At 54.1% G+C, this 13823-nt stretch overlaps 1 protein-coding gene across 1 annotated transcript in view; it reads left to right on the top strand.

The window, feature by feature from the left end:
- LOC147095568 (scavenger receptor cysteine-rich domain-containing protein DMBT1-like) overlaps positions 1-13823 on the top strand; it is a 185314-nt gene that overhangs the window by 112272 nt on the left and 59219 nt on the right. The window contains exons 16-18 of the mRNA XM_085973662.1: positions 7125-7439; positions 10275-10589; positions 13059-13373. Of these exons, the coding sequence (XP_085829788.1) occupies positions 7125-7439; positions 10275-10589; positions 13059-13373 (945 nt within the window). The remainder of the gene's footprint in view (positions 1-7124; positions 7440-10274; positions 10590-13058; positions 13374-13823) is intronic.

The following is a 13823-nucleotide window of genomic DNA, read 5'->3' as shown; positions in this document are numbered from 1 at the left end:
GTTTTATGGGTCCTCACGTGCCTTCTCAGTAGGACCGGCCCTGGGGACGTCAGCCATGGCGGTAGCGATGTCCCCGATGTGGACTTCCTCGGGAAGACAAACATTTTCTCATGAGGGGTGGCGTTAGTGGCAGTGCAGAGCAGTGACCGAATAGAGTGGAGCGCATCGGGGAGCACATCCTGCCAGTGGGAAGTTGGAAGGCCCCTAGACATTAAGGCTAGCAGGGCGGCCTTCCAAACTGTCGCATTTTCTCTTTCCACCTGTCCGTTCCCCCGGGGGTTGTAACTGGTGGTCCTGCTTGTGGCAATACCCCTAGTTAGCAGGTACTGACGGAGTTCGTCGCTCATAAACGATGAGCCCCGGTCGCTATGGATATAGCTGGGGAAACCGAACAGGGTGAAGAGGTCGTTCAGACACTTAATGACCGTGGCACTGGTCATGTCCGGGCAGGGGATGGCGAACGGGAAACGGGAGTACTCATCAATAATATTGAGGAAGTACACGTTGCGGTCGGAGGAGGGGAGAGGCCCTTTAAAATCAACGCTCAGGCGCTCGAAGGGGCAAGTGGCTTTTATCAGGTGGGCCCTGTCTGGTCTATAAAAGTGCGGTTTGCACTCAGCGCAGACTTGGCAGTTCCTGGTCATGGTCCTGACCTCCTCAATAGAGTAAGGCAGGTTGTGGGCCTTGATGAAGTGGAAGAACCTGGTGACCCCCGGGTGGCAGAGGTCATTGTGGAGGGCCCGCAGTCTATCGATCTGCGCGCTGGCGCAGGTGCCATGCGATAGCGCATCCGGGGGTTTATTGAGCTTCCCGGGCCGGTACAAGATCTCGTAATTGTAGGTGGAAAGTTCAATTCTCCACCTCAAGATCTTGTCATTTTTGATTTTGCCCCTCTGCTTGTTGTTAAACATGAAAGCAACTGAACGTTGGTCAGTGAGCAGGGTAAATCATTTTCCGGCCAGGTAGTGCCTCCAATGACGCACAGCCTCCACAATCGCCTGGGCCTCCTTCTCAACAGCAGAGTGTCTGGTCTCCGGGCCTTGGAGGGTTCGTGAAAAGAAGGCCACGGGTCTCCCCGACTGATTGAGGGTAGCGGCCAGGGCAAAGTCGGACGCGTCGCTTTCCACCTGGAAGGGGATGGATTCGTCCACTGCGTGCATGGTGGCTTTGGCAATGTCTTCCTTGATACGGTGGAAGGCTAAGCGGGCCTCTGCCGTCAAGGGAAAAGAGGTGGACTTGATCAGCGGATGGGCCTTGTCCGCATAGTAGGGGACCCACTGGGCGTAATAGGAGAAAAGCCCTTGGCACCTCTTCAGGGCCTTGAGGCAGTGGGGCAGTGGGAGTTCCATAAGGGGACGCATCCGGTCGGGGTCGGGGCCGATGACTCCGTGTTCCACAACACAGCCAAGGATGGCGAGGCGGTTTGTGCGGAATATGCACTTCTCCTTGTTATATGTCAGGTTCAGGAGTTGGGCGGTGCGGAGGAATTTTTCGAGGTTTGCGTCATGGTCCTGCAAGTCACGGCCGCAGATGGTCACATTGTCCAGATATGGGAAAGTGGCCTGCAACGCATTTTGATCTACCATCCGGTCCATCTCCCTTTGGAAGACGGAGACCCCATTGGTGACGCCAAAGGGAACCCTAAGGAAGTGGTAGAGGCGGCCGTTTGCCTCAAAGGCAGTATACTGGCGGTCCTCAGGGCGGATAGGGAGCTGGTGGTACGCTGATTTCAGGTCAATGGTCGAGAAGACGCGGTACTGCGCGATCTGGTTGACCATATCAGCTATGCGGGGGAGTGGGTAGGCGTCCAACAGGGTGTAGCGATTTATTGTCTGGCTGTAGTCGATGACCAGGCGCTGCTTCTCGCCGGTCTTAACGACCACAACCTGGGCTCGCCTGGGGCTGGTGCTGCCCTCAATAATCCCTTCCTTCAGGAGCCGCTCCACTTCGGTTTTAATGAAAACCCTGTCCCCGGCACTGTATCGCCTGCTCTTTGTGGCGATGGGCTTACAGTCGGGGGTGAGGTTAGCAAACAGTTGGGGGGGGGTGACTCTGAGTGTGGAGAGGTTGCACCTGGTGCGCGGCGGGCAATTTGGGAGCTGCTGGCTGCGGACTGTGAGTGGGGGTAGGGGTCCACCGTACGCCATCGTAACACTTTTAAGGTGGCACTGAAAATCTAACCCCAGCAGGACGGCAGCGCAGAGGTCGGGCAGGACCAGAAGTTTAAAATGATCGTACACGGTCCCGTCTACTACGAGTGTCACTACGCAGTAGCCGCCGATGTCCGCCGACTGGGACTCGGAGGCCATAGAAATCCGCTGGTGCGCAGGCACGACTGGGAGAGAGCAACGCCGCACTGTGTCGGGGTGGATGAAGCTCTCCGTGCTCCCAGAGTCAAAAAGGCAGATTGTATCGTGGCCATTTACCTTAATGTCCATTGTGGAACTGGCCAGCTGGTGCGGTCTCGCTTGGTCCAGTGTAACGGATGCCAGCATAGGGGTCGGTGTGTCGCTGCGGGTATCAGATGAGGCGGTGTTGGGGGCCTGCTGCGTTCCGGCTGTCGTCCAAGATGGCGGCGTCCATGATCCCCATGTGGCTGGAGGCGTCCAAAATGGCTGCTGTACCGGTGGTTCGCACATGGCCGGGGAGGCCCAAGATGGCGGCCCGCATGGCCCACACGCGGCGCTGCTGGGGTTCGGGGTGGCTTTGGCCCTGCAGACGTTAGCGTAGTGTCCCTTCTTCCCGCAGCCCGAGCAGATCGCGTTTTTCGCCGGGCAGCGCGCTCTGGGGTGTTTTGCCTGGCCACAGAAGTAGCATTTCTGGCCTTGGGGCACTGCTGTCTGGCCTTGGGACACTGCTGCGGTAGTTGGGCCGTTGCTGGGGTGTGGCTGGGGTGGCACGGCGCTATGAGGCGGTCCTACCGTGTCCCAGGCTGTCATTCCCCGCGGCGTCCACGGTGCAGAGGAGTAGGCATCCATGCCCCGGTAGGCTGCATCCAATGTTAGTGCGAGTTCAGAGGCCTTGTTGAGGTCGAGGTCACTCTGCTCCAACAGTCGCTGTCGGGTGTAATTGGATCTGTGGCCCGCTACAAAAGCGTCCCGGATAAGTTCCTCTGTGTACACGGCGGCCTTTACATCCTTACAACCACAGGCCTGGCCAAGCACAGACAGTGCCTGAAGGTATTCCACGGTCGATTCCCCAGGTTGTTGTTTACGACTCCCCAGAAGGTGCCTGGCGCACACTTCGTTCACTGGGCGTGTGTACTGGTCCTTGAGGAGCTTGATAGCGTCCGCGTACGAGGTCGCGTCTTGGATGACCGAGTACACTCGGTGGTTCACTTTGGAGGTCAGGACATCCAGTTTGTCCTCGTCCGATTTGATTGCTGCGGAGGCGGTCAGGAATTTTTCGAAACACTTTAGCCAGTGAGTAAACTTGATGGATGAGTCTGCCTCCCGATGATCTAAGTCCAGGCATGCTGGTGTGAGGATCTTCTCCATTATAAAAATTTTGTTAATAAAATTGATGCGCTATCAATTACTCATAAAAGACTGAGAGTTAAGAGAGTAACTAAAGGCTTTTATTAACAAAAGAATGAAGGTCTGCCTCGAGTGGTCGACCGGTCCAGAAATACAAAGGGCTGGGGAGCAGTCACCTTTATACTAGGACTTGTGGGAGGAGTCAGCCGAGGCATGTCCAGGCATGTACACAGTGGAATACAAACAGTGGTTTACCACACTCTCCTTGGATCTTATGCTATCCCTAATTTTCCTTGTTAGCTACGGTTGAGTCACCTTTTTTGTTTTATTTTTATGCCATACAGGGATGAACAAATTCTGTAGTTCATCCATGCGATCTTTGAATGTTTGCCATTGCCTATCCACCGTCAACCTTTTGAGTAACATTCCCCAATCAATCCTACCCAACTCGCGCCTCATACCATCGTAGTTTCCTTTATTTAAATTCAGGACCCTAGTCTCTGAGTCAACTACTTCACTCTCCATCTTAATGAAGAATTCTATAATTTTATGATCACTCGAACCCAAGGGGCCTCGCACAACAAGATTGCTAATTAATCCTTTCTCATTACATAATACCCAGTCTAAGATGGCCTGTTCTCTAGTTGGTTCCTCAACATATTGATCCAGGAAACCATCCCATATACACTCCAGGAATTCCTCCTCCACAGTATTGTTACTAATTTGGTTAGCCTAATCTATATGTAGATTAAAGTCACCCATGATAACTGCTGTGCCCTTATTGCACACATCTCTAATTTCCCATTTAATGCCAACCCCAACCTCCACATTACTGTTTGGAGTCTGTATTCCACTCCCACTGACGTTTTCTGCCCCTTGGTATTTCTCAATTCTACCCATACAGATTCTACATCATCAGAACTAATATCCTTCCTTTCAATTGTGTTAATCCCCTCTTTAACCAGCAATGCTAACCCACCTCTTTTTCCTTTTTGCCTATCTTTCCTGAATATTGAATACCCCTGGATGTTGAGTTCCCAGCCTTGGTCACCCTGGAGCCATGTTTCCATAATCCCAATCATATCATATCCGTTTACCTCTATTTGTGCAGCTAATTCATCCACCTTATTATGAATGCTCCTCGCATTAAGACACAAGGGCCTAGAAATTGGGTTGAGGCGCCAAGTTCGCCTGGGCGCTGATTTTTGCGCAGCGTTCGGAGCTGTAGCGATCATCAGAAATTCAGTTTCAGTGCCCCTAGAGGGAGACGGGGCGAGGCTCGAGGCACTCCGCGTCCCTCTTAGGGCGCTGAAACTGAATATCGCAGCGCAACGTGCCGCAGCACCACACGCTGCGGCATGGCATGCTGCGGTACTGCAGGCCTTCCTCCCATTGTTAAGGGGGAGGGGCCTGCAACAGCGCGATCCCCGATCGCGAATGCCGGCAAAAGAGCCCGGCACCGTGGTGAAGTGCCGGGCTCTCCGGAAACAGTCGGCAATGTCACGGCGGGGGGGGGGATCTGGAGGCTGGGGACAGAGGTGCTGGCAGGCGGCCGCCGAAAAAACCAGCCGCCCCGCACCTCCACCTTAACTTGCGCCTCTGCCGGTGCAGTAAGGCCCCGTGAACCGGGTGCGGGTAGCGAACGGCGCAACTGCGGCGTTCGCTACCAAATATCGCGATCGGGGCGTGAATGGGGCGCTGCGCACACCGATGATGTCATCGGTGGTGGCGCAGCGCAACAGGCTAACGCCACCATTAGCGCCCCTGCTGAATATTGCGGGAGGCGCAGCCAGTGGCGCTACAGCCACTGACTGCCTCTTTAGGCGCTAACAGGTGGCGCTACTCACCCAATTTCTCCCCCAAAGCCTTCAGGCTTGTTTTTTTTAACACTCTTACACCTTTTAGAATTATTATTTACTGTGGCCATGTTTGATTTAAACCGTTGATTTCTCTGACTGCCACCTTTGTTTTTCTCCTTCCTGTCTTTTGCTTCTATCCTTTTTTCCTTTTCCTCTGTCTCCCAGCTCAGGTTCCCAACCCCCTGCCATTTTAGTTTAAACCCTCCCCCGAGCACTAGCAAACACTCCCCCTAGGACAAGGATGTTTTGCTGCAGTTGTACAGGGCCTTGGTGTGACCACACCTTGAGTATGGTGTGCAGTTTTGGTCGCCTTATCTGAGGAAGGATGTTCTTGCCATGGAGGGAGTGCAGCGAAGATTCACCAAACTGATACCTGGGATGGCAGGAATGATGTATGAGGAGAGATTGGATCGATTAGGCTTATATTAGCTAGAGTTTAGAAGAATGAGAGGGGATCTCATTGAAACTTATAAAATTCTAACAGGAGTAGACAGACTAGATGCAGGAAGGATGTTCCCGATGGCAGGGGAGTCCAGTACCAGGGGTCATAGTCTAAGGATAAGGGGTAAACCATTTAGGACAGAGATGAGGAGGAATTTCTTCACCCACAGAGTGGTTAACCTGTGGAATTCTCTACCACAGAAGGCAGTTGAGGGAAATTCATTAAATATATTCAAGAAGGAGTTCGATATATTTCTTAAGGCTAAATGGATCAAGGGATATGGGGAGAAAACAGCGACAGGCTACAGAATTTGGATGATCAGCCATGATCTCATTAAATGGCGGAACAGGCTCGAGGGGCCTATCTTCTATGTTTCTATGAGTTACCCACTCAAGTGAGCGGAGTTACCCACTCGAGTGAGTGGAGTTACCCACTCAGGCGAGAGGAGTTACTCGCTCGGGTGAGTGGAGTTACCCGCTCAGGTGAGTGGAGTTACCCGCTCGGGTGTGTGGAGTTTCCCGCTCAGGTGAGCGGAGTTACCCGCCTGGGTGAGTGGAGTTCCCTGCTCGGGTGACAGGAGTTACCTGCTCGGGTGAGTGGAGTTACCTGCTCGGGTGAGAGGAGTTACCTGCTCGGGTGAGAGGAGTTACCTGCTCGGGTGAGAGGAGTTACCTGCTCAGGTGAGTGGAGTTACCCGCTCGTGTGAGAGGAGTTACCCGCTCGGGTGAGTGGAGTTACCTGCTCAGGTGAGTGGAGTTAGCTGCTTGGGTGAACGCGGCAGTGTTGGCAGCTTCTTTACTGCTGCCTTGCTGCTATGTTCAGAGAGCGAGAGTGAGGTGTGTTAGTGTGAAGGTAAAGGGAGGATCTCCAATTGTTCTTTTGGTACATGTCCCAGCTGGTGTGGTACGGAGCCCGTGACATATGCAGCAGGAAAGGCCATGGTTCCATCCCCAGCTCGTGCTGTGTGAGCTGTTCTCACCCAGTCTGTGATACTGAGCCCCATACACAGAGCAGGGAAGGCCCAGGCCCATTCCCCGGCCTGTGCTGTGTGAGCAATTCTCACCTGAGTCTCTTGGGGGAGTGCGTCTCCTGGGAGGGATTCTGGCTCGATGAGGTGTTCTTGGCTTAATGAGGTGTTCGTGCCTCAGTACCAGGTTGTGGCAGTGTTAGTCCCAGATGGAGGCTGCCGGACATTCCCAAGGTTAGTGTTATGGGAGAGATTGCGCAGGTAGGATCAGTCTGGATATTGGGAGGAGCCTGAAACCTAGGCCCAAATGTCCAGCGATGTCTCCAGTGAATGTCCAGGTAATCCCACACCAGATTACCGTGTTCCCGTCTCTATTCCAGGTCCGGTGCCCGTACGGCTGGTGAACGGGACCAACATGTGCTCCGGGAGAGTTGAGGTCTTTCGTAAATCCGTCTGGGGGACCGTCTGTGAAAATGGCTGGGATTTAAATGCTGCGAGCGTGGTCTGTGGACTGTTGAACTGTGGGACGGCCCTGTCAGCTACAGGAGGCGCCTACTATGGAGAGGGGACTGGGGACATCTGGTTGGCTGATGTGAGGTGTCTTGGGACAGAGCCTACCCTCGATCAGTGCACTGCAACCCCATCATTCATCGATAACTGCACACACAGCAAGGATGCCAGAGTTAGCTGCTCAGGTGAGCGGAGTTACCTGCTCGGGTGAGTGGTGTTAACTATTCGGTTGAGAGGGGTTATCTGCTCGGGTGAGCGGAGTTACCTGCTCGGGTGGGAGGAGATACCCGCTCGGCTGAGAGGAGTTACCTGCTCGGATGAGAGGAGTTACCTGCTCGGGTGAGAGGAGTTACCTGCTCGGGTCAGTGGTGTTACCTGCTCGGGTGAGTGGTGTTACCTGCTCGGGTGAGCGGAGTTACCTGCTCGGGTGAGAGTAGTTACCTGCTCGGGTGAGAGGAGTTACCTTCTCGGGTGAGAGGAGTTACCTGCTCGGGTCAGTGGTGTTACCTGCTCGGGTCAGTGGTGTTACCTGCTCGGGTGAGCGGAGTTACCTGCTCGGGTGAGAGTAGTTACCTGCTCGGGTGAGAGGAGTTACCTTCTCGGGTGAGAGGAGTTACCTTCTCGGGTGAGAGGAGTTACCAGCTCGGGTGAGAGGAGTTACCCGCTCGGGTGAGTGGAGTTTCCTGCTCGGGTGAGAGGAGTTACCTGCTCGGGTGAGAGGAGTTACCAGCTCGGGTGAGAGGAGTTACCCGCTCGGGTGAGTGGAGTTTCCTGCTCGGGTGAGATGAGTTACCCACTCGGGTGAATGGAGTTACCTGCTCGGGTGAGAGGAGTTACCTGCTCGGGTGGGCAGAGTTACCTGCTCGGGTCAGTGGTGTTACCTGCTCGGGTGAGTGGTGTTACCTGCTCGGGTGAGCGGAGTTACCTGCTCGGGTCAGTGGTGTTACCTGCTCGGGTGAGTGGTGTTACCTGCTCGGGTGAGCGGAGTTACCTGCTCGGGTGAGAGTAGTTACCTGCTCGGGTGAGAGGAGTTACCTTCTCGGGTGAGAGGAGTTACCTGCTCGGGTCAGTGGTGTTACCTGCTCGGGTCAGTGGTGTTACCTGCTCGGGTGAGCGGAGTTACCTGCTCGGGTGAGAGTAGTTACCTGCTCGGGTGAGAGGAGTTACCTTCTCGGGTGAGAGGAGTTACCTTCTCGGGTGAGAGGAGTTACCAGCTCGGGTGAGAGGAGTTACCCGCTCGGGTGAGTGGAGTTTCCTGCTCGGGTGAGAGGAGTTACCTGCTCGGGTGAGAGGAGTTACCAGCTCGGGTGAGAGGAGTTACCCGCTCGGGTGAGTGGAGTTTCCTGCTCGGGTGAGATGAGTTACCCACTCGGGTGAATGGAGTTACCTGCTCGGGTGAGAGGAGTTACCTGCTCGGGTGGGCAGAGTTACCTGCTCAGGTGAGAGGAGTTTCCTGCTCGGGTGTGTGGAGTTACCTGCTCGGGTGAGAGGAGTTACCCGCTCGGGTGAGTGGAGTTACCCGCTTGGGTGAGAGGAGTTACCTGCTCGGGTGAGTGGAGTTACCCGCTCGGGTGAGAGGAGTTACCTGCTCGGGTGAGTGTAGTTACCCGCTCGGGTGAGAGGAGTTACCCGCTCGGGTGAGTGGAGTTACCTGCTCAGGTGAAAGGGGTTACCTGCTCGGGTGAGTGGAGTTACCCGCTCGGGTGAGAGGAGTTACCTGCTCGGGTGAGAGGAGTTACCTGCTCGGGTGAGGGGAGTTACCTGCTCGGGTGAGCGGAGTTACCTGCTCGGGTGAGTGGAGTTACCTGCTTGGGTGAGTGTAGTTACCCGCTCGGGTGAGAGGAGTTACCCGCTCGGGTGAGTGGAGTTACCTGCTCGGGTGAGAGGAGTTACCTGCTCGGGTGAGGGGAGTTACCTGCTCGGGTGAGCGGAGTTACCTGCTCGGGTGAGAGGAGTTACCCGCTCGGGTGAGTGGAGTTACCCCCTCGGGTGAGCGGAGTTACCTGCTCGGGTGAGGGCAGTTACCCCCTCGGGTGAGCGGAGTTACCTGCTCGGGTGAGAGGAGTTACCTGCTCGGGCGAGGGGAGTTACCTGCTCGGGTGAGCGGAGTTACCTGCTCGGGTGAGGGGAGTTACCTGCTCGGGTGAGCGGAGTTGCCTGCTCGGGTGAGTGGAGTTACCCCCTCGGGTGAGAGGAGTTACCTGCTCGGGTGAGAGGAGTTACCTGCTCGGGTGAGAGGAGTTACCTGCTCGGGTGAGAGGAGTTACCTGCTCGGGTGAGGGGAGTTACCTGCTCGGGTGAGCAGAGTTACCTGCTCGGGTGAGTGGAGTTACCCCCTCGGGTGAGCGGAGTTACCTGCTCGGGTGAGGGGAGTTACCCCCTCGGGTGAGCGGAGTTACCTGCTCGGGTGAGCGGAGTTACCTGCTCGGGTGAGGGGAGTTACCCCCTCGGGTGAGCGGAGTTACCTGCTCGGGTGAGGGGAGTTACCCCCTCGGGTGAGCGGAGTTACTCGCTCGGGTGAGAGGAGTTACTCGCTCGGGTGAGTGGAGTTACTCGCTCGGGTGAGCGCAGCAGTCTTGGCAAATGATTTCCTGTGCCCTGGTAGTATGATTGGAGATGGTGAGTGAAGAATATTAGTCTGAAGCCAAGGGAATATTTCCAAATGTTCAAACCAGGTGTGGTACGGAGCAACTCACACAGAGCAGGAAAGGCTCAGACTCCATCCTTGACCTGTGCTGTGTGAGCTGATCTCACCGGGGTCTCTTGGCGGAGTGAGTCTCCTAAGAGGGAGTGTTCCTTGTTGAGGTGCTTGAGCTTCACAACCTGGTGGTGGCAGCATTAGTCCCGGATGGGGGCAACAGAACTTTCCCAAAATTAATGTTACGGGAGAGTTAGTGCACGTGGGATCTGTCCGGATATTGGGAGGAGCCTGACAGCTGGGCCCAAAGGACCAGTGATGACTCCAGTGAAAGTCCAGGTAATCCCAGACCAGATTAACCATGTTCACATCTCTATTCCAGGTCCGGTGCCCGTACGGCTGGTGAATGGGACCAACATGTGCTCCGGGAGAGTTGAGGTCTATCGTAACTCTGTCTGGGGGACTGTCTGCGACGATTGCTGGGATGTAAATGCAGCGAGCGTGGTCTGCAGACTGTTGAACTGTGGGATGGCCCTGTCAGCTACAGGAGGTGCCGACTATGGAGAGGGGACTGGGGACATCTGGTTGGATGATGTGAGGTGTCTTGGGACAGAGCCTGCCCTCGATCAGTGCACTGCCAACCCATCGGGTGTCAATAACTGCTCACACAGCAAGGACGCCGGTGTTACCTGCTCGGGTGAGTGGTATTTACCTGCTCGGGTGAGAGGAGTTACCACTCAGCTGAGAGGAGATACCGCTCGGGTGAGAGGAGTTACCTGCTGGGGTGAGCGGAGTTACCTGCTCGGGTGAGTGGAGTTACCTGCTCAGGTGAGTGGAGTTACCAGCTCGGGTGAGAGGAGTTACCTGCTGGGGTGAGCGGAGTTACCTGCTCGGGTGAGAGGAGTTACCTGCTCAGGTGAGAGGAGTTACCCGCTCGGGTGAGCGGTGTGTAGGGGGGCATCTATTAACTGGTTTATGGTAATTTACCTGGCCAGCAGCCTTTGCCTACGCTCTGACCAATTCCAACCTTTTACCTGGTTTACGGTAATTCACCTGGTCTAGCAGCCCTTTTGCTGCTACACTATAAACCAATTTTCAAACAGCGGTTTCGAATCACTAACCCCACCTTCCAGTTCTGTCTGGAGGAACTTATAATTAATGATATTAAATGGAGAAATGGTCTGGATGAGAGAAAAATTAAGCTTTATTAACTAAATGCACTATGCCACACGAACACAGTAATTACAGTAAAACTTCTTACCAGGGGAAGGCGGACGGCAAAACGAGGGCTAAGTGACTACAATGTTAATTAAAGAATCTTAGCAATATCCCCTAAATTACCATCCTCTAACTAGATTACCTTGCTGAGGAGTCAGAAAACCTGCTCACCTGTGGTCCAGTGAAGTAAGAGAGAGAGAGCGATAGCTCTACAGAAGCTGTCTTTATATCCTGCCAACTCCTGCTGTTTTGGCGCTGAAAGGGTCTGTGTGGAAAATTGGTGCCCAAAAGTTCCAATATACAAGAGAAGGCCCATGATTGGCTGACTCAAATGGGTTTGGAGTGGTTTAATGTGTCTACACTCTGGGGCCGGAATGTTCCCACCCACCTCCAGAGTTCCCCTTGCTAAAACAAAAGGGATACAACTGCCCAATTGTCTGAGTGATTCAAACCCATCCATACTGATCTCTTTCAAAAGTCCTTTGCCGGAGTTTCAAATGTGCCTCAATTGTGTGTGTAAGGGGTTTGAATGGGTTTGGATTTCTGTGTAAACAGGAGCCTTTGATTCTGGTTTGACTGAAACCACCCTTAAGTGCTGTGTCAACAGACAGCAGTTTCAATCGATTGTCCCTGCGGTTTCTACTCAAGTGGATAATTCCTTGTGTCAACAAACAAACATCGATTGCTTCTGAGAAGGAAACTCCCTTTGATGATTGACAGGCCTGCCTGCCACTGTTTTGATCCACCCACTTTATACACAGACATCACGGGCTGCTTATCCAAGCCCGATTGTTCTTGTCCAATGCTTTCTCTGACAGCCATTTTAAAATCTTTGTGATTGACCAAACTCCAGGGAACAATTTTATTAATAAAAGTACTGTCTTAAGGCGTGTGAATATTTTCCACAGAACTCCTCGATTCCGGTGTTGTCCACATTCTTTCCATCTCAGAGCAGACTTCTGTGGTTCTGGGCACGTCTTAAAACATTGTAGACAATTCACATCACCCAATTCTTCATCCACGATGTGGACCAATATTTCCGATCTTCAGGGAAAATAGGGGAATTTTGTGAACCCCTACAGGTGTTACCTGCTCGGGTGAGTGGAGTTACCTGCTCGGGTGAGTGGAGTTAACTGCTCGGGTGAGTGGAGTTAACTGCTTGGGTGAGAGGAGTTACCTGCTCGGGTGAGGGGAGTTACCCGCTCGGGTGAGTGGAGTTACCCGCTCAGGTGAGAGCAGTTACCCGCTCGGGTGAGTGGAGTTACCTGCTCGGGTGAGTGGAGTTAACTGCTTGGGTGAGAGGAGTTACCCGCTCGGGTGAGCGGAGTTACCCGCTCGGGTGAGCGGAGTTACCCGCTCGGGTGAGTGGAGTTACCTGCTCGGGCGAGTGGAGTTACCTGCTCGGGTGAGGGGAGTTACCTGCTCGGGTAAGGGGAGTTACCTGCTCGGCTGGGCGGAGTTACCTGCTCAGGAGAGGGCCGCGGTCTTGGCAGCTAACTTACTGTCGCCCTGCTACTACAATTGGAGACAGTGAGTGAGAGGTATGAATGTGAATGTAAAGTGAGGCTTTCCCACTTTTCGTTGGATAAATGTCGCGTCAGGTGTAATACTGAGCCCCTCACACAGAGCAGGAAAGGCCCAGGCTCCATCCATGGCCTGTGCTTTGTGAGCTCTTCTCACCTGGGTCTCTTAGAGGAGAGTGTCTCCTGGGAGGGATTCTAGCTGGACGAGGGGCCTGTACCTAAGTGCCAGGTGGTGGGGCAGCGTTAGTCCCAGATGGGGGCTACAGGACATTCCCAAAATTGATGTTATGGGAGAGTTAGTGCAGGCGGGATGAGTCTGGATATTTGGAGGAGCCTGACAGATCGGATGAAATGTCCAGCATTGACTCCAGTGAAAGCCCAGATAATCCCAGACCAGATTAACCATGTTCATGTCTCTATTCCAGGTCCGGTGCCCGTACGGCTGGTGAACGGGACCAACATGTGCTCCGGGAGAGTTGAGGTCTATCGTAAATCCATCTGGGGGACCGTCTGTGACAATGGCTGGAATCTAAATGCAGCGAGTGTGGTCTGCAGACTATTGAACTGTGGGACGGCGCTGTCAGCAATAAAACCCGCATACTATGGAGAGGGGACTGGGGACATCTGGTTGGATGATGTGTGGTGCTTTGGGTCAGAGCCTGCCCTCGATCAGTGCACTGCAAACCCATCGGGTGTCAATACCTGCAACCATAGCAAGGACGCTGGAGTTACCTGCTCGGGTGAGTGGAGTTCCCTGCTCGGGTGGGCCGAGTTACCTGCACAGGTGAGAGGAGTTACCTGATCGGGTGAGAGCAGTTACCTGATCGGGTGAGAGGAGTTACCTGATCGGGTGAGAGGAGTTACCTGCACAGGTGAGAGGAGTTCCCAGCTCGGGTGAGCGCAGCAGTCTTGGCAGCTGATTTCCTGCGGCCTGGTAGTATGATTGCAGATGGTGAGTGAAGAATATTAGTCTGAAGCCAAGGGGATGTTTCCAAATGTTCGATGGGTAAATGCTGAACCAGGTGTGGTATGGAGCAACTCACACAGAGCAGGAAAGGCTCAGATTCCATCCATGACCTGTGCTGTGTGAGCTGATCTCACTGGGGTCTCTTGGAGGAGTGAGTCTCCTGGGAGGGAGTCTGGCTCGTCGAGGTGCTCGAGCCTCACAACCTGGTGGTGGCAGCATTAGT

This window comes from Somniosus microcephalus, unplaced genomic scaffold, assembly GCF_052327205.1.
Source record: "Somniosus microcephalus isolate GS21.2 unplaced genomic scaffold, FLI_Smic_1.0 unresolved_chr1, whole genome shotgun sequence".
Taxonomy (NCBI): domain Eukaryota; kingdom Metazoa; phylum Chordata; class Chondrichthyes; order Squaliformes; family Somniosidae; genus Somniosus; species Somniosus microcephalus.
The sequence above is the reverse complement of the archived record's forward strand: the minus strand, read 5'-3'. Positions and strand labels throughout refer to the sequence as shown.